This window comes from Hypomesus transpacificus, chromosome 10, assembly GCF_021917145.1.
Source record: "Hypomesus transpacificus isolate Combined female chromosome 10, fHypTra1, whole genome shotgun sequence".
NCBI lineage: Eukaryota > Metazoa > Chordata > Actinopteri > Osmeriformes > Osmeridae > Hypomesus > Hypomesus transpacificus.
The window spans coordinates 2,369,425-2,396,177 of NC_061069.1; the positions used below are offsets into that span (position 1 = coordinate 2,369,425).

Genomic DNA, 26,753 nt, shown 5'->3' on the forward strand with positions numbered 1-26,753 from the left:
TTCCACTGGACATGTAGAAATATAGACATGTTACGTCTGTGTAGATTTTTAATCATGTTGCTTCAGGATAACATATGATTTTGAAAAGTGGCTCGTACACAACATTACAGTCATGCAGCCGCTGTGCAAAAACATATATGCTCTTTTAGTCTCCTGCCTGCTCCCATCACCCGCCTCCATGGATGGCTTCTGAACTCCTCATCAGGACAACACTAGCCTCTACAGTTGCCCCTCCAATAAAAACAGCTACAGACAACAAAGCCTTTCTGCCAAGAGCCTGCAGTCCTTAATCTTTTGACATTATCTTGTCATAACTGACCATGTCTTGGGTTGATCAGGGCAAGCCCCAAGGAGAATGAGACCTACTCGGGGTCAACAAAACCAGTGGAGATGTGCTTGCCCAAGCTCCTCTTTCTCGTCCTCCTCAGTCTAGTAGTGCAGTGCAAGGGCAGAAACACCAGCTCAGTGAGCTGGAGCTACTGGCATCTAGACTGCAGGCTTTCCATCATAACGCCAGCAACTCCTCCTTCTTTCTTGGTGTTATCTTATGCAACAATGGCTGGCATGGGGTACTGTAAAGGATCTTCATCATGGCTAATTACAACTTCTGTCACCTTATCACAATCCTGTGATTAGTGTAGTGTGGCGTGACCCATAATCAGTTCAGATGGGTAATTTATTAAGTGTATTTGATTACAGTTACGTGGTATAATATTTACAAGAAACATGTACAGTACATTCCCTATATTGTGTTGTGCAAACACAGACTGGCAGAGACAAGTTATCTGTTATTCAGTGAACTGATTGACTCAAATAAGAGCAGTCAGTAACATAACTGATCTAGACTGAATAGAATGTCCACACTGTGAGCTGTGGTTTTGGTAGCCCCCTGCTGGTACTAATGGACATTTTTAGGAGTTTTCTTCATTTCAGTTTTTACTATAAACCAGTAGTAGACACCCACTCATTCTCACAGTTTTTTACAATCATTAATTTACGCAGAGATTCTTTCAGAGATGTTTGTCAAATAAAATTATCTATTGTGATGTGGATGAAAACTTGTGGCCAAATTCACAAGACAGGGAAATGTACTAAATCCTTTGTTTTGTTTTGTTTGTTAGTTTTTTGAGCCAGGTGAGGAACATTGCAGTACATGTTTTACATACTGAAGCATAGTTTTCTTTTGTAGCTCATTATGTTTGCTTTGATACAAAAAAACTAAGAAATTCCAGATTTTACTCAATGATTCCACTGTCTATAGGATTTTCCATTAGTCAATTTATGGTGATATAGTATCTCATGAAACATGTATAACATATTTTGTAGTACTATATTTAATGATTGTACAAACAACTACATGGTCTAACTATGGGTATCTTGTGTGTGGATGATCTAAGTGAATGTTCCTAAGGTATTTCATGATAAATTCGTTGTTTGAACTAATGATTCTGCATGCGCAAGGTGTCTTTTAAAGATATGAAAATACAATGCAATGCTTTGAACATGTCACTGTGTCACAAGTAATGACTGTTTCAAGTTTTTTATCTAGAGTTATGAAAAAAGACATCAAGGTTCTGAAATTTGGGTCCAAAACTGTAATAAAGATTTTAACTATTTAATTTGGAACAATAAGGCAAGGTAAGAAGCTTTGAACTGTATAACTACAGTACAATGGGCATGGTACTAAAATGTGTGCCGAGTTAGGACATGCCGTTTTGGAACAACTATGGAGTTAGATTAGTTTCATAATTCAAACAAACAAACGCAACACAATTTAAACAAACTTAACACGATCCAAACAAACGTAACACGATTCATACAAACATAACACGATTCAAACAAACGTAACACGATTCAAACAAACGTAACACGATTCACAAATGTATTTCGTGATTCACAAATGTAACGCGATTCACAAATAAATGACCCTATTACATTTGTTTGTAACCTGACAAACACAAGTTACAAATCCCTGCATTCGTTGGTGTGAATCCTTGCACTCGTTCGTGTGGATTTTTGGAACTTTCCTGACGCGCTTTGATCCACAAATGCATTTTTTCTAAAAGATATCCTCTGCAGCCTATCAGATGTCTCCAATTTTAGCCAATCACGGAGAATGTCTAATATGGGTAGACGGGCTCTGCGTTAGCCTAGGAAACACGGAAAATGACTAAACATGAATCCTGCCATTCTCAACAATATTTAATCAGGTATGATCATCGGTTTAATAACATTAACAAGCAATATTTCACCTACATGCTACCAGACAACATTGCTCGTGATCTGAAGGAGACGATGTCCGTCATTATGGCAGGTTGTTGAAGTCCACATAGACACGTTAATGTGATTGGCTAAAATTGGAAGAGACGATCTGATAGGCTGCTGAGGATATCTTTTAGAAAAAATGCATTTGTGGATCAAAGCGCGTCAGGAAAGTTCCAAAAATCCACACAAACGAATGCAAGGATTCACACCAACGAATGCAGGGATTTGTAACTTGTGTTTGTCAGGTTGCAAACGAATGTAATAGGGTCATTTATTTGTGAATCGCGTTACATTTGTGAATCACGAAATACATTTGTGAATCGTGTTACGTTTGTTTGAATCGTGTTACGTTTGTTTGAATCGTGTTAAGTTTGTTTGAATCGTGTTGCGTTTGTTTGTTTGAATTATGAAACTAATCTAACTCCATAAACAACTACTCCATAATAACTCCATAGAATATTGCATCACAGAGTCAAAACCATGACACCAAGGAAACGACTCATTTAAAACAATGCCTTCAGTTACCTCAGTTTCTTTACTTATAAGCTTTGACTGACAAACACACAGTTTCAAAACCAAATGTGAGCTATATTTAAACGTCACAAACACTTTGCTTAATCTCTGAAGCATTTATAGTATTACAGACCAGACAAAGCACACAGGAAAAATACAAACCTACCTCTCCATGGGTAGCATAGGTTGAACTATTCTCCACTGTAGGGCATCCTGGGATGGCTTTCAGAGACCAGGATAAGCTTCCAAGATAAGCTTCCAGAGAGCAGGATAAGCAAGACAATGGGTCATTTTTCTTCAGAACCCCTCACCACCAAGTACAGGCAGAATACTCAGGAGTCCAGCCTCATGCCAATAGACCCATTGTTCTTCTGCTTGGTCGCTCCAAGACTGGGATTCCACTATTTGTTTATTTCATCCAGGATGGTTTCTGTTACAGCCCATTCATTCACCCAGAATATGCCCCCCACAACCTTGTGACTTAACAATGTGTGTTTCGTGGAAGTTCAGATGGCAAGACCAACCTCCACATTGTTCTTTTGATGCAGGCCACAAAAGGCAGATTACCACTGTGTGCATTTCCAAAGAACAAAATAACATGAATGCTTTCCTACAGGTATTCTTGCTTTCCTATAGGTACACTCTTGCACTTTTGAGATTCATGTTGTTTAATTGTAACTTGTTTAACTACGTGCTCTTATGTTTACCTCCCATTGGCACTTATTTGCTTTTCCAAAAGTATGCTTTATGTTTTGGCTACACACAATGTTTTTGGGGCTATCTCGTTGTTTGTGATCATTGACCAATGCATTTTTTTAAAGCTCTCTCTTGGAAGTCGCTTAGGATTAAAGTGTTTGCTAAATGAATAAATGTAAATGTAATGTAAATAAAAGTGGAAACAAATAACTCAGAACCACTAAGGACCCAGTGTAAATTCAGAAACAAGTTAACCATGTCCTGGAATAGCCTTGGTACTTTGAATACTTTTCAGTTGTCATGAAATCTTGTGAAAAACAAGAGAAAATTACTACCAGGTGAAATTCTTCCCACAGAGTTTACTGGCGCTTTGATATTTTCTGTTTCTGTTCTTAGAAACCTTCACAAGCTTGACTAAGTTTGTCTTCCTGTCTTCCTGGTACCCCAATTATTTAAATTGACATATGTGGGCCATGCGTGAATTTTTGGAACTCTCATTATTCTTTCTAGATTAGTTATTTACATTTGGTAGCTGTTTTGGTTCTGTTGGTTCCCTAATGATTCTCTCTCTCTCTTCTCTTTCTCTCTCTCTCTCTCTCTCTCTCTCTCGCTCTCTCTTTCTCTCTCTCTATATATATATATATATTCAGTTCAGTTAAGAAAGAAAATGTGATCATCAAACAGTCTACTCAATTTGTAAAAATCCCAATATTACATCAACTAAGCAGTATTGAAACAAGGAAAACATGATAAAGGGAAGCATGTTTATTAAAATTTGGAGCTCATTTATTACAATAATAAAATTGTAGGGTAGATGAGAGCACAACAAAAACATACATATCCCAGAAAGTCTCATTAGTGCAATCGTTTTTCAGTTAACACTGAAAAACCCAGGGATACAGCGTAGATTTTGTTGCTGCACTTACTGCTGTATATGTACTATGTGTGCGTACTATGTATGTGTCGCTTTGTATAAAAGTGCCTTCTATAAGAATAAACAACATGTTAAAATATCTTCCACTGTATATAAGAAAATGTATTAACAAAATACATTACTAGAAAATTAGTACTAACAAAAAAAACAAAAAAACAAAACTAACAAGGACATCTGTAAAACACGCTGCCTCGGGAAAGCCCACAGCATCCTCAGAGACTCAACACACCTTGGTCACCACTTATTTGAAATGTTGCCCTCAGGGAGGCGCTTTAGGACCATCAGAGCAAAAACAGACAGGCTGAGAAACAGCTTCTATCGCAGAGCTATCATAACACTTAACAATGCACAAAACTGACCTGTATTTGTCTCTCTGTTGTGTAATATGTCTTGTGTTTTTACTTGTTTTTACTTAAGCTGAGTATTTACAGGGTAAATCTGTATAGTTCAGTCTATATTTTGTCTTGTTTTTGTTTTTATACTTTTCAACTGCACTGAGTCTGAGAGCTGCTACCTCAATTTCGTTGTACTTGTTCAATGACAAATAAAGATATTCTATTATGTTCTAAATTTAGTATAGGCTGGGGGGTCAGATAGGTGAGCGGTTAGGGAAACGGTTAGGGAAACGGGCTACCAATCAGAAGGTTGCCGGTTTCCTGGCCATGCTAAATGGCGTGTCCCTGGGCAAGGCACTTCACCCTACCTCGGGGAATGTCCCTGTATTTAGTGTAAGTCGCTCTGGATAAGAGCGTCTGCTAAATGACTAAATGTCTAATGTAAATATCATATAGGTTAGAAAAAGTAGAAGCATTCATGTTAATAATATGCATTCTCATAGGTTAACACACGGTTAGCATTGATATTAAAACCTACAATATTTAAAAGTTTCATTAAAAGCTTTGGCAAGCACGTTCTAGAACCTGAGCCTGTAGTTAAATTGAATATCTTTGGTTGGTTGCATGGACCCAAAGCCCCAGCGTTTGGTATCAATCGTAGGCATTTCTTCATCTGGATTCTTAAGCTCAAATTCAAAGTAGATGAGCATGAGAAAAACAAATTGTTTTAACTCATTTGTGGCAAAGAAGCGACCTGGACATATGCTGACCCCAGCTCCCCATGGCATGTTGTAAAACTTCAGCTTCCTTCCGCCCTTGTAGAAATCTGTCTTTCTACTCCCTTCTGGTGTGAGAAAGCGGTCGTACTTAAATGTGTGTGGGTCGAGGTGGACTTCTGGATCCATTTGAACAGCAGTGTACGGGAAGAGGGATACCCTATCGCCCTCCCTGATATGAAACTTCTGTCCGTCTGCCATCGTAAGGGTCAAATCCTGGAGCACGGCCCTCGTGAGGACGGGGGCGGCAGTTAGACGGAGCGTCTCCTCCACAGCGCTGTCCATGATGGGAGTCTTCATTAGCATGTCTCTGGTTAAGTCGATGAGTGGGCCGCCTTGCTTCACCTCCTGCCCGGACTCCTTCAGTACCTCCTCTACTTCTGCCTGGACGGCCTTCATGGCTTTGGGGTGCTTCATGAGGTAGAGGAGCAGCCAGAAGGCGGATGGCCCAGTGTTTCCCTGAGACGCCCACAGCAACAAGAACATGTACCTGTCCTGCATGAACTCCTGCATCCCGTTTTCTTCCCTCACCTGCTGCTGATCACTCACCCATCCACTTATATTGTCCTTGGTTTTCACTTTCTGCACTGACAGCATGTTCCAGAACAGCCTCTTCAGGCGCTCTGCCTCCCTCTTCTCACTGGGCGGCAACACCCCATAGGCCAACTTGGGGAACAGTTGGTCATACTTGCGAAACTCCTGAAAGAGCTCTTCAGATTGTCTTCTGTCAGCTTCTTTGGCCTTCATTAAGCTCCCTGAGGCTTTGGGTGTCTCATTACCGAACAGGGCAAGGTAGCCGGCCCTAAATACGATGTTGTAACTGTACATGAAAAGTCCAGCCTCAATCCAGGTCTTTTGGTCCTCAGATTTGCCCACTTCGTGCAACATCAGATTCTGCAGGTTATTCATCATGGCTTGGGTCATAACCACCAGACCGTCCCCCATCAGGTGCTTGTTGCTTGTCAACTGCAGAAACTTGTGATCCTTTTCCATGGAATAGTACCCAAAAACCTTCTGTACCAGCTGCTTTGCGAACTTGTTGAAATCCAGCTTTGTGCGGGCCTCTTTTACAATATTCCCAAAGGAGAGGGGATCCATGAGGAATGTGAAGTAAAACCCACCCAGCTGCACTGTGAAAATATCACCATGTTTTGCTTTCATTCTCTCCAGGAACTTTGCAGTGTCCCTGCGAAACTCCAAGACATGGCCAAGCCAAGGGATAGGTCCCTTATCTAAGGGGGGTTCTCCAGGCTGCCTTCGACGGAATGATCCCAGGAGATAGAGCCCTCCTAGGACTGACGCTACCAGAGCAAGCAGGAGTGGCAGCAGAAACCCCATGATACTTTCCTCTTGCAGCTATCGAGCACATCTGGACTCAGAGCTTATAACGCAACAGACAAACACCAGGCTCCTCCCCCTGGCATTCGGCATGTATTCGAAAGGCACTGCACTTTATTGAACCCAAAAGTGTCCTTGCTCAAGTTTTGAATGTAACACAATTCAGCGAAATCCAACAACTAAATTGTGCAGCTAAATGATGTTCTATTACAGGTCTTTTAACTTTGTCCAGCCAACAACTTGAGCTATTTAAAACATTACCATTCTGTTTGTGTCTTTAATGACAATAGTAGATAAGGATTATACATTTGTTACAGAGATGTCGTAAAAACTGTAAAGCGGGGGAGCTTGTGCTTGACCCCAACTTGTTGACAGTGAGTGTGACTCGTTAATATCTGACTCCAATTTCGAAATATGCATACAATTACCTGTAACCTCGAGCGCTAAACGGTCAAGGCCATGAATCTCTGACGTAGGTGAGAATCGTATGCATCAGGGAAACAACCGTAAAGTACTCTTATTCACTAATCAGCCGTTAATCTGTACTGTGGATATCCGTTACATAAAACTAAATGAAATAAATCATGTGTAAAAATGTGTTGACTAACTAACTTATTACGAGTTGCTGTGTGGGTGTTCATGGACTTCAGACCAAGCAGAATAAAAATGAGCTGTACTTACACTTGGCTAAAAATAGTCCATCTATCCTTTACAGGTCAGACTTTGAAACCATGAGAAAGTATCGACACAAGCCCAAAATGACAGCAACGTAAACATAATCACTGTCAACTTCATTGTTGTCACTAAGATTTTTTTGTATGAATTGTTTTTCTTTATTTAAATTTTTGAGATCTCACAGTTCTCGTTCCACTGTTATGCAGATGATACAAATATATCTTATCTTTTAGAACCATTTGTACTGTCACAAGGACGATCCAGGCCGGATTACATAAACTTTAATGAGTCCTGATATTTTGACCCAGTGGTGCCTGAGGCCCGCCCCATGACTTTGTGACGGGGGGACGACAGATTTATTTTGCTGCAGGAAGTTTCACCGTGGATAAATGTAAGTATAAATACATAAATGTAAGTATAAATACATAAATGTAAGTATAAATAAATACATGTAAGTATAAATGAATAAACGTAAGTATAAATGAATAAACGTAAACACATGAAAACGTAAACATATATATATATATATACACACAAATACATGTAACATTTATATATTTTGTGTCAAGTATTTAAGCTTTGTGTTATATAATTATTTATTTATCCAAGTATTTATTTATTTAGTTTTGGCCCCTATAATCCTCCATAGAGGCCAGGCCAGGCAAGGCATGTTTAGTTGAATGTATTTGTAAAGCACATTTCAACAACAAGGCAATTCAAAGTGCTTCGCATAAAACTATTAAAAGCATCAAAACATAATGTTGGCGGGGAATAAGAACACACAAGTCCAACTAAATAAAGAGCAGGGTTCTTTATCTGATAGATTTATAACAGGTACACAAGCTAGCGCTAAGCCTATCCAAAACTGTGGCCCAAATAGCCGTGTAAGAAAATAAAATAAATGGTAAGTTTTAGCAGTACAAAACGGTAGTGGTGATACTAAAAACAGACAAATACAAAAACATCATTAGTACACCACTAACAATTACATAAAACCAAAATATACACCAGTATGTTCAAATAAATAATACCCACTTACATGCTGTTAACACGCACATATCCCGATCCTCAACTCGTGTGCTGATACCAGTAGCCTATGGCTAATCTGCTAGGTGAAACATGACACATTTCACTTTAATACAGTCCGTATAAAACTTAATTTCTTAGCCAAACACATTAACTTCTACATTAAACATTCTTTCCAAAACAAACTCATATATACGCTGTTACATTACTATTACAGTATTTCAAGACAGATGTCCCACTTACACGTAATATTATGTAAAAAACCACCAACTTTCCCTCAAGTCAGCCACCTTCTTTGATGCACTACGCTCTCTCCTGTCCACTTACCCAGGATTCAATACGACACCAATCAAGAAACTACCTATAGACCAATTATCACCCTACGTCACACAACTGTCAAGCAGTCTCAACTGCGCATGTGGGTTGCAAAAGACGAACTTCTCCCCGTTCTATTACTCTTTAAGTGTCGTTCAGGTCATCATATATCTCTGGCCACTGGATTGCAGGGCTTGATATTAACTTTTTGAGGCTCTTGGCCTTTGGACAAATACATTTACGTTCACTTGTCTATGCACAAAAGTCACTTGACCCCGATACCCTTAAATAGCCTGTCCAAGTGATCGGGCAAAACTAACCTGGCTAACGGAGGTCGCTTTCTCAGCCAAATGACGAATGAAACAGACAGGTTAAAGAAATCCGAGATTCTGGCTCTCTTCACCAGACTCGTATCTACATTAGGCAGTCCTCCCTGACGTTTCTGGTGTAGAATGGAGTGAAAATTATGAACTTTGTGACATGACGACATGGTTGCCGCTCGACTATGCGGTCTGTACCGGGCGACATTCTCACTCAAATGTCAAGATTTTCGTGACCCAAATCAAAATTCTGATGCGACAGATCATTGGGTAATCGCTTTCTCTCCTAGAGGCATGTCATCCTCTAACTATTTGTATTATCCGTGTGGTCCTTTTGCCATTTATAATGCTATCCTTTCGCGTTGCGCGCATCCCGATTGTTTACAAACAAATAATTGGTCTATATATATGTTGTCTTAGATTTCTGGCATTTAAAGGAGACATGTCCCATTAGAACTAAAAAACTGAACAACTTCTAAATATGACCCAGTTACAATAATGCAAAAAAAACAAGATTTAAAAACAATTAAGAAAACATTCAATAAGACATTAAAAACTGTTAAAAAGCAAGAAAAGCAGAAATCGATAGCCTTCAATCTGGTTCAATTAAAGGCAACGGCAAACAGTAAAGTCTTCAATCTGGATTTAAAGGAGCTGAGGGTCTCAGCAGACCTGCAGCTTTCAGGGACCTTGTTACAGATATGTGGAGCAGAAAACCTGAACGCTGCTTCTCCATGTTTAGTTCTGACTCTTGGAACACAAAGTAGACCAGTCCCAGATGACCTGAGGGGTTGGGATGGTTCATAAGATAGCAGAAGATCACAAATGTATTCAGGCCCTAAACCATTCAGTACTTTATAAACCAGCAGCATGATTTTAAAGTCAATTCTTTGTTGGACAGACAGCCAATGCAAAGACCTCAGAACTGGAGTGATGTGATCCACTTTCTTGGTCTTAGAGAGGACTCGAGCCTGCAGCGTTCTGAATCAGCTGCAGATTTCTGATTAACTTTTTACAGCGACCTGTGAACACACCATTGCAGTTGTCGAGTCTACTGAAGATAAATGCATAGGCAAGTAACTCCTAATACTGTTGAGACATAAATCCTCTAACCCTTGATACATTCTTCAGGTGATAGTAGGCTGATTTTGTAATTGTCTTGATATGGCTGTTCATGTTGAAGTCTGAGGTCAGTTACACCTAGATTGCTATCTCGGTTTGTGGTTTTTAACATCAACGATTGAAGCTGAGCCCTGACTTTCAATCGCTCGTCCTTGGGATGAAAAAAAAATACTTCTATCTAATCTTTTTAATTTAAAAAAATGTAGGCACATCCAGTTGTTGATTTCTTCAATGCATTTACTTAGCCCTTGTATGGGATTATAGTCCCCAGGTGATAAAGTTATGTAGATTTGTGTGTCGTCTGCATAATTATGATAATACACTTTGTTGTTTTTGTTTGTTTTTTATAATCTGAGCCAGTGGAATGTAGATGTTGAACAGAAGAGGCCCCAGTATTGAACCTTGGGGAACACCATGTCATCCTCGTCAGCTCTGATTTGTAGATAGCTACAGCCACAAAGTATTCGGCCCTTCAAGTAAGATTCAAACCAGTTAAGTGCTGCGCCAGAGAGTCCTATCCATAGTTTTTGTCTGTCTAGTAGTATGTCATGATCGACCGTGTCGAATGCAGCACTAAGATGCAGCACTGATTCAAGACCCTGGTACTGACCTTCCGAGCAGTGAACGGGACTGCACCCGTCTACATCAAGTCTCTCCTGCAACCTTACACCCCCATCCGTCACCTACGGTCTTCTTCATACAACCGCCTGGTGGTCCCACCGCTCAAGACTGCCCGGTCCCAACACAAGCTCTTCTCCTGCCTGGCCCCCCAATGGTGGAACCAGCTCCCCACCTCCATCAGGGACACTGACTGTCTCCCCACCTTCAAGAAAAGGCTCAAGACGCACTTGTTCCGGGAGTACAACGGCACTTAAGAATGCTTGGCTGGACTTGTTAGTTAGTTTCCTCCAGGATCACAATGACTCTTATTAAATGACTTGTTGCTCTTTTAGGTTAGATATAACAAAGTTAAGTCTTGTACTCGCTGTGAAATATTTTACTGTTGATTGTTCTTCTACAGGTACAGGCCTGCACTTTTGTGGTTCATGTTGCTTAATTTGTAACTTGTATAACTGCATGCTCTTATGGGTCTTCCCTTTGGCACTTGTTTAGCTTTTCACAATGTATGCTTCATGTTTTGGCTACTTGCAATGTTTGGGACTATCTCGTTGTTATGATCAGTGACCTATGCTCTTTTGTAAGCTCTCTCTTGGAAGTCGCTTTGGATAAAAGCGTCTGCTAAATGAATAAATGTAAATGTAAGATCCAGTAATACTAAAACTGAGGGAAGTGGAAACTGGGAAGACATCTGAGAGAAGGGATGTGTTTATAATTTGTAAAAGATCAGTGGTCAAAATGGAAAGTTACTATAAACTAGGGAACAGATACACTCATTCACAGAATCTATATTTTTTTCTTCTCAAATGAGGCTCTTATCTAGGGTCCTAAAAAAAACATGATTTTGAAAGGTTCATAGGGTTCATGCCTTTATCCTGAACCAACTTCACTACTGCAATGCCCTTAACGTTGGTGTTAGCCATATCATCACATATCAAACAAGAGCACATTACTCCGAACTGACCTCCCTTTACCTGCTCCCTGTATGTTTTGGGATCGATTTCAAGGTTTTTGTGCAACAAAACAAACAAATCATTAAATGGGCTTGCTTGACCCTATCTCCCTCATCTTTCACAACCATACATTCCATCAAGGTTACTCTGGTCTACTGACCCATTGCTTCTGGTTGACTGAATGTTGAAGCACTGGGGAGATCATGCTTTTGCAGTTGTAGCACCCAAACTTCAGAAGGCGTTTCGAAGGCTGGACAATTTTTTAATCAGACCTTAAAACATCTTTATTCCTTAGCGACACAGTGGGAGAGTTGCTTTGCTTTGTCTTATTGTCAGATAAACTGGTCTTCGTGTTTGTATTGGCTTTTGCTACTTTGATTGTACAGCACTTAGGTCAACTGTTGTTTTTTTTAGTTTTTTTTATGTGCTTTATAAAAACATTTGACGTTGATATTTGTATAAAAGAAAGTGTAGAGTACTTGATCTAATTGTGCACCTTAAATGTTGTACCTACAATTTTTGTATTGTTCCACACACTACATATTTATCCAGTATCATCAGATATTTTGAGAGGATATAAAAAATAACTGTTCAGGAAAATATCAAGGAACTAGTCTTACATGTTCTTTCATCATCACATAATCAAAGAACATGTCGCCCCCTTATGGTTTAGAATTATAGTACAAGATCTTTGTCACATCGTGCCAAATTCATAGCATTGTTTATTTCACGCAGTTAGTCTGTGTGTTACGTGTAAACTGTGATACTTTTGAGTTTTGCCTTGGATCCGCAAGATACTGATGAAAAAGGTTGTGCTGGCATCTTGAAAACAACAAGTTGAGTGGGAAGGGTGTTGTCAATCCAATTTCCTGAACAGATCAAGTACTAAATAAGAAAAATATGCACTGTAAGATTAACAAAGGTGTCTCCATTGACAATTGCTCGGATTCGCTGTCCTAAAACATGCAATTATATTGCATGTTTGCAGTATTTTTGTAGTGAGACTGAACTCAACCTTATCTCCATGGACTAAGGAGATATGGGCACCCCCCCCCCCCCCCCAGAGTAACCTGCATACATACACAACAGAGTTGATAAAACTATAACTGAAAGCAATGCACTCTGTGATCTGAATGCCATAGTCTAGGTGTAAGGCACAGCTTTATGCATGCCAGATCTGCACAGAATACAGAAACAAGACATAGTTAAACAGGGAACCAAAGTACAAAAAATGCAGGATAGAAAATTGTAGGAGAAACCATGTTCATCTTAAACTTTTTACTGATTATCTTTTTATGATGTACTTGATCATCCAAAGTACATGTGTGGTGGTCTTCTCTGAAATGGTCAAAATATGTCAAATAATATTGACCATTGTTGTTCTTTTTATTAAATGTCCAAGATCGTGCTGCAGCCAAAAAAGAAAACGTCCAAGTCTAAAACCAAATACTTCAAAGTCTTATGGATGAAGAGTGGGTCCTCCTTGACAAACTCTATTCTACACCTAAATGTATTACCATACCTAAACAAACAGTAAAAAACCATACTGCTATAGTTCAAGTCAAGTGTGTTTTATTTGTCATTTCCAATCATGAACATGTTACAGTGTACAATGATAAAGATACAGCATTCCTCCAGGGCTATGGTGCAACATGAAACAACATAAAACAGCACGGAAATAAATGAGACTACATGCATTTCCGGCCTTCACATCTGCAATGCATGTGACAGGACAAAACAATTGCAACGGGACAAACAAGTAGTGCAAGAAGTGAAAATCATGCTGAGGTTGTAAATGTAGTCAAACTAAATCAATGTTGCCCAACATCCATTCACTGTGAGAATAAACAGCGTAACATTGTAATGTCATTGTGAACAAAATATCGGCAAGGGCAGTACTCATAGGTAATATGTTTTGTGTGAGTTCTGATTTAAGTGAAACAAAAAAGTGAATTTTCAATAATGCTGAGCAAGAAAAATAATTCTGTGTAAGGGATAGAAAGATCAGTCCAAATGCTTTGACCTAAGTTTTTCGGTCCAAAGCCCATCACACAGTAGCTATGATCAGAGTTGGGGTCATATTCACCAACACATTATTTTCCATGATTCTTGTGTTGGTGGTGAAACATGAAATTGTCATTCAAACACAAATAGTGCATACAATGTGAATAAAAGATTATCTGAAGACGTATGTTTGAAAATGAAAAATGTTTATCTTATAGTATCTCAGATAAGAGTAAATGCAGTCTGAAATTGCACCGCAATTTCCCCTTTCTCCCAAACAAATCTTGTAAGTGCTGTGCTACTGTTTTGATAGTCTATTCCCCTGTCTTGGTTAAAACTGTTTAGGCTACTGAATCTCGAAAATCAAGAAGACATCCAAACTCTTTTAGTAAATAAACAGACATCTGGAATCTAACATGTTGTATTATTGTGCCCCAGGTCACTGTTGCTGACGGGTGAAAAAGTCCCAATGCTTTTACAGTAGATTTTCCAGGGACTTTTTAAAAGAAAAAATGTTGCTCATCAAAGTTTTTCATTGTATATCACTTCAAAAAGCAATATATTTAATGGAGGTGTTCCCCAAAAGGAAATAGCTAGATGCATTTGCATAGTCCACAAAACACTAGAGGGGTTGCTGCAACTACATTTGTCCAAGTCAGGGACATGGCAAGACAAAAAGTGGTTGAACTGGGTGTGTATTCATTATATTTCGCCCTTTAACACGAGAAATCCGAGCATCGGATAGGATCTTCAAAGCCTCAGCAGGGATGGGACATTCTGTCCTGAAATTGCACGTTGCACTGTCTGATCACCGCTTGCGTCACACCACACAGCTGTGTGACGCGTTTCTTTTGGATTGCTGGGAATCAGAGTTTCCTCTGTAAGGATAATATAAATAACTATCCAAAGACGGATAAATAAACGAAGACCCTGATCTTGCAATACGTGATTATAGACTTGTATACAAATGTGATATAATTGAGGATTTGCTGTGATAGTGTTTATTGGCAACATTATTTGTTATGTCGCCTGGACTACATTTCACAGATGTAACGTCACATGTGCGTGCGCTCTGAAAGGTTATATCATGCACTATCAGAGCGTGAGAAATAGTCGCCGGTATTCACTTCACAGTTCTCACATTGAAGCGATTAGCTTTTTCCTGTGCCAAGCTATTAGTTCAACAGAACAAAACGGTAAGAATATTAATAGTATTATTTTCAGTCAACTTGATCGAACTATTCGCAATAACATTTATGACTAATCTGACCTGATTTGAAATAGCTATTTTCATAGTTTGACCTTCGATGAAAATGCGTTTATGGAATTAACGTTTGTTCTTTATTTTGGGCTCTCGACAATGATAATTGTTATTTGATCTATTAAATGGGCTTAAGAAAGATAACATAAGTGGCCATGTATTTGTCCTTGGACTTAATAGTTAATAATGTAATTTGTTTTGTAACTCTGTAGCCTAGCCTTCCTACCATGGGCGTATCTAGCCCTATTTTGGCTGGAGCCCCCCCAAAAGTTTAATTAGCCCCCCCAAATTTGTTGTTGTTGTTGTTAATTTCTCTTCCTAAAATTCACTGAACGACACTATTTAAAAGGTAATTTTCAAAAATGGGTTTCCTGGGTTACAGGAAAGATTATAGGATTTATCTAGGGGCTTAGCCCCCCCAAAAGTGGGAACCTAGATTCTCCCCTGCTTCCTAAAGTATATTGTCCCAGGACTCCAGGGTCAATATACAGTATCTTGGCAGGAGTCTAATGATTGATTTATGTGAATTAGGCTATAAGAGTAGACATTTTAGTATAAATGCATCATCTTTTTTCAAAAAAGTATTAATAGTTGTCAGGTAGATCTAGACCTATGTGTCCATGTATAGTGCTTTCTATACATAATGTAAACATCATTTGAAAAACAATTTGTTTTCTTTATAAGCCATTGCCAAGATGTCTTCAGATGACTATGACCAGTATGAGTCTACATTTATGCGAAAGGCAAAGGAAAATCCATTTGTTCCAGTGGGTAAGTAAAATGCATTGAGTGGTTACATCATCCAAAAACATATTGATCATTATCATACGTTCTCGGTTAATTTAGAAGTGTGTTTCTGTGTTTACGTACTTGTTTAAGTAAAGTGTTTACTGTTTAGATGATTTAACAATCCCCTTTAGTATTAAACCATAATAACATGTACTCTGGGTTTATAAAGGAATGGCTGGATTCCTTGCTATTGTGGGATACAGACTTTTGAAGATGAAAAATCGTGGAGAAGTGAAGATGTCAGTACACCTCATCCACATGCGTGTAGCAGCTCAAGGATTTGTGGTGGGAGCTATGACCATTGGTATGTTTATAAATGAGCTAACTTTACAAAACATCTGTATGTTGTTTAATCTATATGCAATTACTAAGTAACTGAGTGAACATGGATTATCATTCATCATTACAATGTTTTGCATGATAAGGCACTTTGTGTGTGATAAAGTAACTTATTGTGTTGTCTTTCTTGTTTCAGGTGTCCTCTATTCCATGTACAAAGATTACATTGTAAAACCCAGAGAAGAACAGAAGGCTTTAACACACAAATAAATACATTTTGTATGTCCCTTAATATTACCTCATATTAAGGTGTTAAAGTATGGTTAATTTATTACTTATTTGCCATAATTTGTATATGGACATATTATTTTATTGAACACCCCACATAAATGAGCAATGGACAGTTTTAACATACTCTTTTGTGCTCGGGTTGGGGTAGATTTGTTAGTTTTTTGCTTTTTTGGTCACTCTCTGGTTTACTTTTCTGATTGTCAATGTTAAATGGTTTAAAATTACTAATTTATTTCACATTATTATCAGTGGCTGGCCTTAAGAGTATGTGACAATTTAGACACTCAAGATGTGCACTCTACCTATACACTACCTAAAAGCTACATTTCAAACAGATTTGAATTTAATTGTTACTATTTTCATGTAGTCTTTTCATTAGTCTTGGTGTACGAGTGCTGATTTTAAGAAATGTACTTTTGTAAGTTCAATGAAATGTAGGAATAAGTAGGCCTTGCAAGTGTTGCACAGAAAAAGTCGGTAAGGTAATAACGTGAAGCTCAGATTCTCACTGTGTGCTGGTGGAATGCAATAAAAGAATTGGAAATGTAAATGAATGCTGAATATTATTTCAGCACTTTCTGTTAAATACATTCCATTTGTCTTTGGAGCTTTTACAAGGAACATCTGCACGCGATTCCGAGCCCCCCTTCTAAACCATCTGTTGCATTGTTGCCATGGATATAGTGTTTGACGGGATGAGGAAGTAGCTAATAGCAAGTCAACACGTCTGCAGGGCTGACACTAGTACCTACTCTTTTTCAACCTCATAGACACACAATTGCTGTGGTTGAGTACATTTAGGTGAGTAGTTTTGTCAACGTTAACAAATATGCCAGTTTGTATACTGTAGGCTATTAGAGATAAAACACTATCCCGGCGAAAGCTAGCTCTTGCTACGGTACAGTGCAGTACAGTACTAGCACTTACCAGAATATTCAGGCAATCAAACGAGGCTAAAGACCAAGCTTTGTTATCAAGTCTTCGTTTACGGCGTTAGCTAGCTAGGCTATAGGTACTGGTTGAAGGTCCCAAAATGCTCGAACCGTCAAGTGAAAATAGCCCCTGTCTTTCTCCCAACAAATGTAGAGCGACAGTAGCGCCAGCTGACCTTAGCCAGTACACTGCACTAATGCACTACTACTAGTGACACTGATCAAACTGTTAATATCTGCATGATCTTTTCTAGAACTAATTCGTTAAGCTAGTGGAGGTGCAGCTGAGATTTAATTCAATAGATTCTGTGCACGTTAGCAGACAACATTTTCAATCATTTTCAGAAAGGTTTGCTATTGAATGATTTCCTTCAGCATGGAGGATGATGGACTGAAGGATAGCTTGAGGCTACAGTTCCAGGCCCTTCAAGAACAACAAGAGAAACGGCTCCAGACAAGATTAGAGCAACTGAAACAAAAGAAGTTGGAGAAGACCCCTAACGGTTCTTCTGGGCTCCTCCAAGTCCAGGATGACTTGAATCTTGCAGGGCAAGATAATGCAGCAGAAACAGTTAACGAAAAGTAAGCTTCCCAAATTGTATAAATGTTGCTCAGTTAAGTCTACTGACACCAAGAAGAAAACCGATAGCAACTTCAAATAACTGATGGTTTTAGTAGTATTACATATACATTCAAGCATGACAGTGATATTTTGATAGTGAAAACATTCTCAGTGAATGTGAAAACAGAGTTCAACCAACCTCTGGTTCTCAAAGGGTAATCCTCAATTTTAAATGTAAATTTTTTCTACTTCCCTTTAGACAGCTACAGAATGATAATGAACAGTTGCACGTACAAGTGAGAGAATTAAGAGATGAAAACGGCCGCCTCTTCAAACTTCTTAGTGAGAAAGAATTTGAATTAAAACACTTGAAGAAGAAGAGGGAGGAAGACAGGCTGGCTCTTGCAGGTCTAGTAATGAAAAGGCTACATTTCATAGTTGTTTCACAATCTTGTTGAAACACAGTTGATTTATTAATTATTTTCATCACATAAATAACATATGTATTTTTTGTAAGGAACATCTGGCATGGCAGGTGATGTAGCAGCCACTAAGATTGTGGAACTTTCAAAGAGAAATCGAGAGTTACGTGCTGAGATTGAACAGGAAAAGGTTAGGTCAAAGCAATCAAGCAACAGAGTTAAAGAACTTGAGAAAGAGGTAAAAAATATCAGTTTCATAAAAATAAATAAATACATAATTTAAACATTATATTGACAGTTATGTTTTCTCAGATAAATAAATAATCTATCTAATTGATAATTTTGTTGAAAATGTATTGATAATTTCTCTGCCCAGGTTGCTTTGTCACTTAATCATCTGGGACAAAAGACAGATCTGAAAACAAAGGATATGCAGTCTGCAGAAGATTTTCCAGAGGTGAATATTACTTACAACATTTTATATACTATATCTATTTTAATAGAAACAGATTTTGTACAACATTTCTCTAAAATGTACACATTGTTAACATAAGATACTGGTCACTACATTGTAATTGTTACTCAACAGAACAGTGCAATGGTGAAATCACTTCAAGAAAAATTCTCCGCTGCCCAATACAAGATGACAGAATACCGCAACCAGATTCAGGCTGTCAAACAGGAATTGAAAATAGCTCAGAAGGTAGTATGTTACATTTACATTTATTCATTTAGCAGACGCTTTTATCCAAAGCGACTTCCAAAAGAGAGCTTTACAAAAGTGCATAGGTCAATCATCATAAACAAGGAGATAGCCCCAAAAACATTGTGGGTAGCCAAAACATGAAGCAAACATTGTGAAAAGCAAATAAGTGCCATCGGGAAGAAACAAAAGAGCTTGTAGTTACAATTTAACAACATGAACCTCAAAAAGTGAAAGAGAGTACGTGTAGGAAAGCAAGCAGCAATAATATAATTCATAGCGAGTACAAGAAGTTAAGTCAGTTACAACTAACCAACAAGAGCAACAAGTCTCTCAATAAGAATCATTGTTTTCCTGTAGGAAACTAACATCAGGTCCAGCAAGTCATTCCTAAGTACCGTTGTACTCCCGGAACAAGTTCGTCTTTAGCCTTTTCTTGAAGGTGGGGAGACAGTCAGTGTCTCTGATGGAGGTGTTAATGTTGATTCCACCCTGATCCATAGATATAGAGCAAGATCTACTGTCAGCCCAACCTGTCGTTCTGCTGCAGGTGATAATGAATGAGGTGGGGGAGGAGGTCAACATCCAGCAGCTACTTAGCAGCCAAGGGAATTGGAGGGGCCGCTCTCAGCAGATACTGGCCCTCCAGAATAGGGTAAGCCAGTGTCACCATGTCACGCGTCACTATCACCACATGCCTCACACGCCAACTCCAGGGAACTGGGGTACTATAAGGCCCTGTTTACAGTTGGTTGTAAAATGCACTTTGGTGATTCGAACACACGTGGACAACCGAGACTCATCGCTGTTCACACCTGTCTGTCATCTGTCTCCAAGGTGCCCAGCTGGCCACTTGTGTTCCCATGTTGTTATAGCCCACGTCACTTGCTCCAGACTGAATTAAGACAGGCGCCAGATTTGTTCTGCATCAGATGGCTATGGATTTTTTAGTTCTTTTTCAAGAACTGTATGGGCTATTCCAACTGTAGAGACTGGCAGGACTAGGTTTTTTATCGACTTGTCAGGGACACTTCAGGACACATGAGTGTTTTATGTCTAATGGCTCCCAGACCACCTCAACAAGTGGTTTAAGTGATTGCATCACGTCTTGGTGGTCGTTCACACATGTGATCCAATCTCCCAAGCCACTTTTTACTACTACGAGTAAGGGTCTGACTTTGACACCGAAAAGCTAGCGATTCAATGGAGCATATGGGTGGTATTAATACTGAAGAGTTAGTTTGATCAATTCAACTCGGTCAGACTAGCAGATACTCTGCTCACCTCCATCAGACCCTTTCATGTACTGCATTTTTACACAAGTGATTTAAAAGGATTTGTAATAGGATCCATTGAACATGGAAAGTTGTCTCTCCTTTGCCTACTGTAGGTGCGGGACTTGGAGCAGCAGTTGAACCAGTCAGCTCAGCGGAAGCAGCCCAGTATCTTGAGGGATGAAGAGGAGCTGCTTGGGGTCCAACCAAAAAACCCTCCCCAGGAGAGAAATATCAGCCATATCCGATCCATGGAGAGAGAGAAGAGAGAAACGCTCGAGGTAGCTGCATACGAGGAGCGAACCCAACTGGTGTCCACATCTATTAGCTCATCAAGTTGCAAATGACAATGACAAAAACTCTTGTTTCCTTCCATGACTTTGACAGCGGCTAACAGGGGTGTACGAGTCTCTCTTGAAAGACCACGAGGATGTCAAAAAGAAGCTGGAAGGCTCTAAGGCCAGAAACAAAGCTCTGACCACCGAGGTGAAGTCCTTGAAGGTGCAGGTCTCCACCCTTCTGGACAAGGGGAAACACGACAATGAGCTTGTAGATGCCTTACTGGTAAGATACAGCTAAATCATGACTGTAGTTGTTCATTTGACAGTTAGGTTCCTATAGTCGTACCAATCAATCTAACATAGTAAAAAATTATGGAACAACTGAGCGAAAGTGGATGTCGCGTAGCGTGAACGGACATCGATACACAACAGATCTGAGAGTGCTTCAGCTTATGTGCCGTCTTCCACCCCTGTCCTCTGGTGCACTGCCCCCTCCTGGCGTGAGTGGATAGAGGCAGCAGAGTCAGCTGCAGGGCGTATTGACCCGGCTCAGCCAGCAGGACGCGCAGAGCAAGGAGAGCCAGCAGACCCTGGGGCAGCAGCTGAACAGCGAGGCCCAGAAGCACAGCTCTCTCATCCAGCAGCTCAAACAGATGGTCTCCGAGAGGGAGGCCAAAGTCAAAGAACTGGAGGAGGAGATCGAGCAGCTCTCCTTCAAGGTATACAGACTCTTAGTGACAGTGACATCACACAGCTCACTAGCCACCTAATTCAGTAGCTCAGACCCCTACTTAATTTCCATGTTAGGACAGGGAAGGAATTGGACCTGGAACTTGCAGAAGCATGTCAAAGTGCATTAGCTCAGATGGATTCAAATCTGCGCTGGAGTTGAATTAGAGTCGATCCCATGTCTACCAAGTCATTCAATTAATTTGTAGGATAATTTGTTCAGTCTTGTTTGTAATTATGTTGTAGGGAGAGAATGGCAGTCAGTCAAGCTCCAAGTCTGCCATTTGCAGCTCCAAGCCTTCGACAGCAGGGGGCAACAGTAGCAAGAGATTAAGCTCTGCACGGTACAGTATGTTTGCATGTGGCAGATGAAAAGTGAGAGAATCTTGCGAGAGATTGTTTGTTCATATCACTAAAAATTTGCTGCACAATTCCCTTTGTTGCAAATCAGATCAATTTTTTTTTGTTATTAAATGACAGTGGTAAAGTATACTCATGCAATCATTCTACAGGTGTCTTTCCAAACTTGGATATAAACTGGTGGAGTCGAGCTTACTGGTGGACACCGGGTAAGTATCAAACTCCCGTAAGAAACCATTACTCAGACCAGGAGTCCTATCTCTGTTAGTTCATATTGAACTAACACATGTGTCTATGATCTCAGAGACTCTGGGCCTCCCCTCAGTAGTCAGGCCGACTCAGTGGAGTCCCTGATGGCCCAGCGTATGGAGTATAAAACCCTGTACCAGGCCGTCAGTGTGGAGAGAGATCGACTTCTAGAACTAGTTAAGGTCCAGCAAACCAGGTATGACACTGACTGCCTGTGGATGTCATATCTCACACATTGTTCAGTTTGTAAGCACTCTAGGGACTGTTCCTTTGAGCTACGACTGCTCATTTTGTCTTTGGGTGTGCAGAATACTAACGCTGACTTGGAGCTTTGTGGGAGCCTTTTGTTGACAACAAGGCAAACTACCAATTTGTCTAGCACTAGCTGCTCTGCTATTGGAAAGTATTGGGGCATAAAAAACACTACTTTTATTTACATGACTAATGCATAGTCGTGAGAAGAGGGGGTGCTTCGGTGCCTTAGGTGTTTGAATAGCAAAACGAGAAAAAGTTTTGTTCAAATTTGCAATTTAGAGTATTTAACTTGCTAAACTATGTTGCATTATTCAGAAAATGCAGTGGTAATAAATTGCCACGGTCAAGAATACAGCTTTATTCGCTGTATTTCTTTCTCATTTCTTTCTTTCTGTTTTGAAAGGCGACCATTCTTTTTTATTCTTAGACAGTACTGCGCAAGACAATTGAATGGTAGTCTTGAGTGCCTTTCCTTTGTACGTGAGCTAGCACGACTCCATTCGGAACTCATTTCCATCTTTCTTCCAATGTGTATGCATTTGAAACCTCACTCCCAGTTTCTAGGAGGTTAGATTAGGGTGACTGGAGCTTTCCCACTGTATGTTGATCCCTTCCACTCCACGGGAGAGGAGCTGGTTTCCTTTCCTATGATTATCACCCAGCAGGCTGAGCAGCTCTGTGTGATGTGGCCCCGGCAGGGAGGAGGAGGTGAAGCGCAGGTGCTCCGAGGCGGAGCAGAGGTACCAGGGTGAGCGTCGCAGGGCCGTGATCCTGGAGCAGCAGCTGGATAAGGCTAAGCTGGACCTCGGCAAAGGGTCGACTCCGCGTAAATCGAGCGACAAGAACAGGGGCGGTATGAATCCTACACGATGACCACAGTCCGTCTGTTACACGTAGACCTAGCTCAGACAGACTTCCTCTACCCCGGCTCACATCGATCTTTTCCATTTATATCGTGTATGTGCTGTGTTATTTGGTCTTGTCCTCCCCCAGGAACGTCCTCCAGCCTGACAGTGCTCTCTGGGAGAGCGGACGAGTTATTCCCTCGGAGCCCTCGAGGCCTGGCCAGGGACTCTCAAATAAGTGAACTAAGTACCCAGTGAGTCCAGCTGCATGCTGTGTAACTTACATGTCTTTGAAGTCCTTGGTGGTGATGTTAGGATGCAATTTTCTACTTACCAACACAACCCCCCCCTCCCCCTCCCCCCCCCCATTACAAAATAATCCTTACACTATGCACACACGTGTTATGTATCAAGGTCGGAAGAAAAACAAATGACATTCCGTTTTAACGGCCATTGTGTAATGGTTTCTGGGGTAAAGTTAGATGTAGCTGACCTGATTGAAATAATGTGGAGGACTTCCATCGTAATGATACATTTATGAAGCAAACAGATGTTGATGGTACCGTGTTGCCCTCAGGCTGGCTATTCAGCTGGAGGAAACAGAGGCACTGAAGGCAGCGCTGAAGAGCACTCTCCAGGCCAAAGAAGAGGACCTGCAGCTCTACAATGACATGATGAGCCAAGTCAAGCATGTATTCCTGCAGGCTCTGCGACAGCACAAGCAGGATACGAACCAGGGGAGTTAACAAAGCCGGCTCCTGTTGGACTTCAAGTCTGACAGCAGCCTTCCTACTCCTGTCACTTGTGCTTCAAGGAAGGACAGCTTGAGCAAAACAGGCCTGTCCGTGTCAACATTGCACAATGTCACAACTGATTCAGTGGACCCTTCATACTCTCAGTCCTTCCAACTAGAGGACTGCTCGGTCTTGTGGCCCCCTCTTGCGAATATAAGTAGACCAATCAAACCGACGGGATATGGGGTGGCACAGCTTATCACCAGCTGCCCCCGAAGGCATCAGAGAAGTGCTTTGACTGTTGATTGTGGAAATGGTCGGGCGCTGATAGAATGTCTTAAGAAGTGCTCTGTGTCATTGTCTGTTCTAAATGTCACTGACATACCAATTTAAGATGAGTTAGTGTCTCAAGTCTGATATATATCTATATAGAAAGCATATATATGATGCTCATGCATCATGCTAATATGGTGTGCAACTGGTTATAAAAACGGTTGGAATAATGTATCCTAATTAATTAATAATTTTATGAATGAAATTAAACTGTTAACTTGTTGTGGTACTATATGATACATATTGAATATATCCTTATTTCACTGCCGTTTCTTTTGGCTGTATTAGATCACATAAATATTATACCACGAAACCCAAATGGTAAATATTTTTGAGTGAAGTCCCTAAATAGTTCAAGATTCTTCAGATCTATTGCAACTAATCTCTTCTGACTTAAAACCAGCTGTTTGGGAATAGTGGTTGAGAACTGACGCCGATTTAAGATACACAAACTCCCTCTTTGCTGCTCTATGCGTTCCCCAGAGCATGTCAAATGCATATATGACCTTAGCTTCTCACTCCACTTGTGGATTCTAAAGAGCTGTCTCATCTGGGTATCCTAGTGGGAGTGGCTTCCACATTCATACCAACATCCGAGTTATTTTCTTCCTATGTAGCCAAAAGAATTTCAGCAAAGCCCCCCTCCTCCATTCCTCCACATCACGCTTAATTTAAACCCATGGCTGAGTTAGTGTGCTGCTTCAAATACCGCACTATTTCTTCCAGAACCCTGTGGGAGATTGGCAGGTCCCGGCTGTCCCAAGTGAAAAAGTGCCACAAGACAAAAATATCAGCCTTTGGATGTGATGAAGAAAGCCTTTATGCTGTGAGAAACAAAAGACAGCTTGTGTCGAACACCTCCTGGATTGAAGGTGAGGTACTTTGCTCTGCAGTGCACCAGTAGCTGTTGAAGATGGGACTTTGACAAGGTAGCTAACGATAGCCTGGACTCACTGTCTACACTCAGTTGAGGGGTGCCAACATTTGAATCAAAGGTACCTCACAGCACTAGTTACTGGAAAAGGCAGTGGTCATGTCCACCAAACCATGCCACCATCCAGAAAACTTTAATAACTGATGGGTTTGCAAAACAGAAGTCATGGAAAGCATCAGAAAAGTCAATGTGTATTATATTTTGTGGACGATCATACATATATACTTTCTTACCATCATGATACCTTTTAGTTGAATATTTAACAAAACATTTTGTTCTTTAATGTTTCAACATCAATCTTTCCTCATTAACTAGATGAGAGTGTATTTACAGTGAAACTGTAAAGGTCTGTCATGTACTTTTACAGTTGAAAATTAATCTACAGCAACATACAAATAGTGCATATAGTGAATGTAATAGATAGAACTCACTCCTGTGTGATTTGCCTAGGGGCAAATCTCTATGTTGTCTTAGCATTAATATGCCTATTCCTGATGACCTCAGAAATCAAAGGGTGTCATCACTCTCAAATAAATTACATTTCACCAAACAGTTTAATATTGTTTTATGAAGCTGGATTACGCAGAAAGGTGTAGATTTATTCCGAAATGCCCAATAACCCACCAAGCCAAACACACACTTATGTAAACACAGCATACGTAAACAGCCTCACCTATTTGTCATTCCAGGTTTGAATGACTCCTTTCTCCATCCTTCTCCTCAGAGGGATTCCCTCGTTCTGGACCAATGCTTCCTGTAGACCATTGACTGCATCCAGAAACTTGAGTAAACAGCAGTGCTATGAACGCAGAGGTTAAAGTTAGCCGTCACTGTATGAGGGATCTGACAACTTTTCTCAGGCACTAGAAGCCGTGTGTGCTTGTATGGAGCCCATTCATTTCACAGTAGAAAGAAACCTCTCATTTACATGTAATGGAAAGAAAATAAACAACCGTTTTAGCTGAGCTCCTAATCTGTTAATTTGCAGTTACTGAGAAAAGATAAGTGGTTTTGAAACTGAGGAAGGAGAACAAAGAGATTGTTTAAGAAAAACATCTTAGTGAGAGTTTAGCTGTCAAGAACCAGTACTAAGGCGGAACTTACATTGTTCCAATGTAATAGAAACTTCAAAGTAAGAAGATATTTGTTATAATAAGGTATCTTATATTATTAAACAATATGCGTATGAAGGCGTATGAAGACACTAAACCATAAAAAAGGTTGAGAACAGTTTTGAAATAATTTGCATCCAATACAATGGAAGCTACTGTAAAATGAGGTTTGAAAAATCATGTTGAGGCATAATATCTTAGCTCATGATCAACATTCAATACGCATCACTAGATGGCAGCATGCTCTACATGTCCTCCCCTTTTGACAAATGTTGACAATGATCACTTTCGTTGATTGTTTAACCACGTGTATTATTTTTCTACCTAACAAAGTCATTCACCCCTAGATCTATACATAACCCAGCCATTATACATGGCTCAACCCAAAAGGATTCTGATAATCTTCATCAACAGGTACAGTTTGTGTAACCTGTTATTTGTATACTATTTTTAGGGAAAGTAAGCACATATCTGAAAATAGTTTATTGGCTGACCATACAATTATTTGTAGTTTGGCT

At 40.0% G+C, this 26,753-nt stretch overlaps 3 protein-coding genes across 5 annotated transcripts; 2 read left to right on the forward strand and 1 right to left on the reverse strand.

Annotated features, from left to right (window-relative positions):
- Positions 1–4,231: 4,231 nt before the first annotated feature.
- On the reverse strand, positions 4,232–6,902 carry LOC124472559 (5-beta-cholestane-3-alpha,7-alpha-diol 12-alpha-hydroxylase-like). The gene has a single exon (XM_047027480.1). It carries the CDS (start codon positions 6,855–6,857, stop codon positions 5,322–5,324), a length of 1,536 nt encoding a protein of 511 aa, XP_046883436.1. The 5' UTR covers positions 6,858–6,902; the 3' UTR covers positions 4,232–5,321.
- A 7,917-nt stretch (positions 6,903–14,819) lies between these two features.
- LOC124472631 (HIG1 domain family member 1A, mitochondrial-like) lies at positions 14,820–17,060 on the forward strand. The gene is made up of 4 exons (XM_047027593.1): positions 14,820–15,086; positions 15,836–15,922; positions 16,110–16,244; positions 16,416–17,060. The coding sequence occupies exons 1-4, from the start codon at positions 14,978–14,980 to the stop codon at positions 16,487–16,489; spliced, it is 405 nt and encodes a 134-aa protein (XP_046883549.1). The 5' UTR covers positions 14,820–14,977; the 3' UTR covers positions 16,490–17,060.
- A 144-nt stretch (positions 17,061–17,204) lies between these two features.
- On the forward strand, positions 17,205–26,088 carry ccdc13 (coiled-coil domain containing 13). Of its 3 annotated transcripts, none has more exons than XM_047028316.1 (17): positions 17,205–17,311; positions 17,788–18,024; positions 18,264–18,412; positions 18,522–18,664; positions 18,803–18,883; positions 19,016–19,129; positions 19,680–19,784; positions 20,520–20,684; positions 20,791–20,967; positions 21,197–21,403; positions 21,660–21,757; positions 21,926–21,982; positions 22,078–22,218; positions 22,976–23,130; positions 23,271–23,376; positions 23,700–25,061; positions 25,813–26,088. In XM_047028316.1, exons 2-16 carry the CDS (start codon positions 17,804–17,806, stop codon positions 23,866–23,868), a joined length of 2,088 nt encoding a protein of 695 aa, XP_046884272.1. In that variant the 5' UTR covers positions 17,205–17,311; positions 17,788–17,803; the 3' UTR covers positions 23,869–25,061; positions 25,813–26,088. The 3 variants fall into 3 exon arrangements, with proteins under 3 accessions (XP_046884272.1, XP_046884271.1, XP_046884273.1); XM_047028315.1 differs by having other exon boundaries at positions 25,848–26,088; XM_047028317.1 differs by having other exon boundaries at positions 17,818–18,024; positions 25,848–26,088.
- The last annotated feature ends 665 nt before the right edge of the window (positions 26,089–26,753 follow it).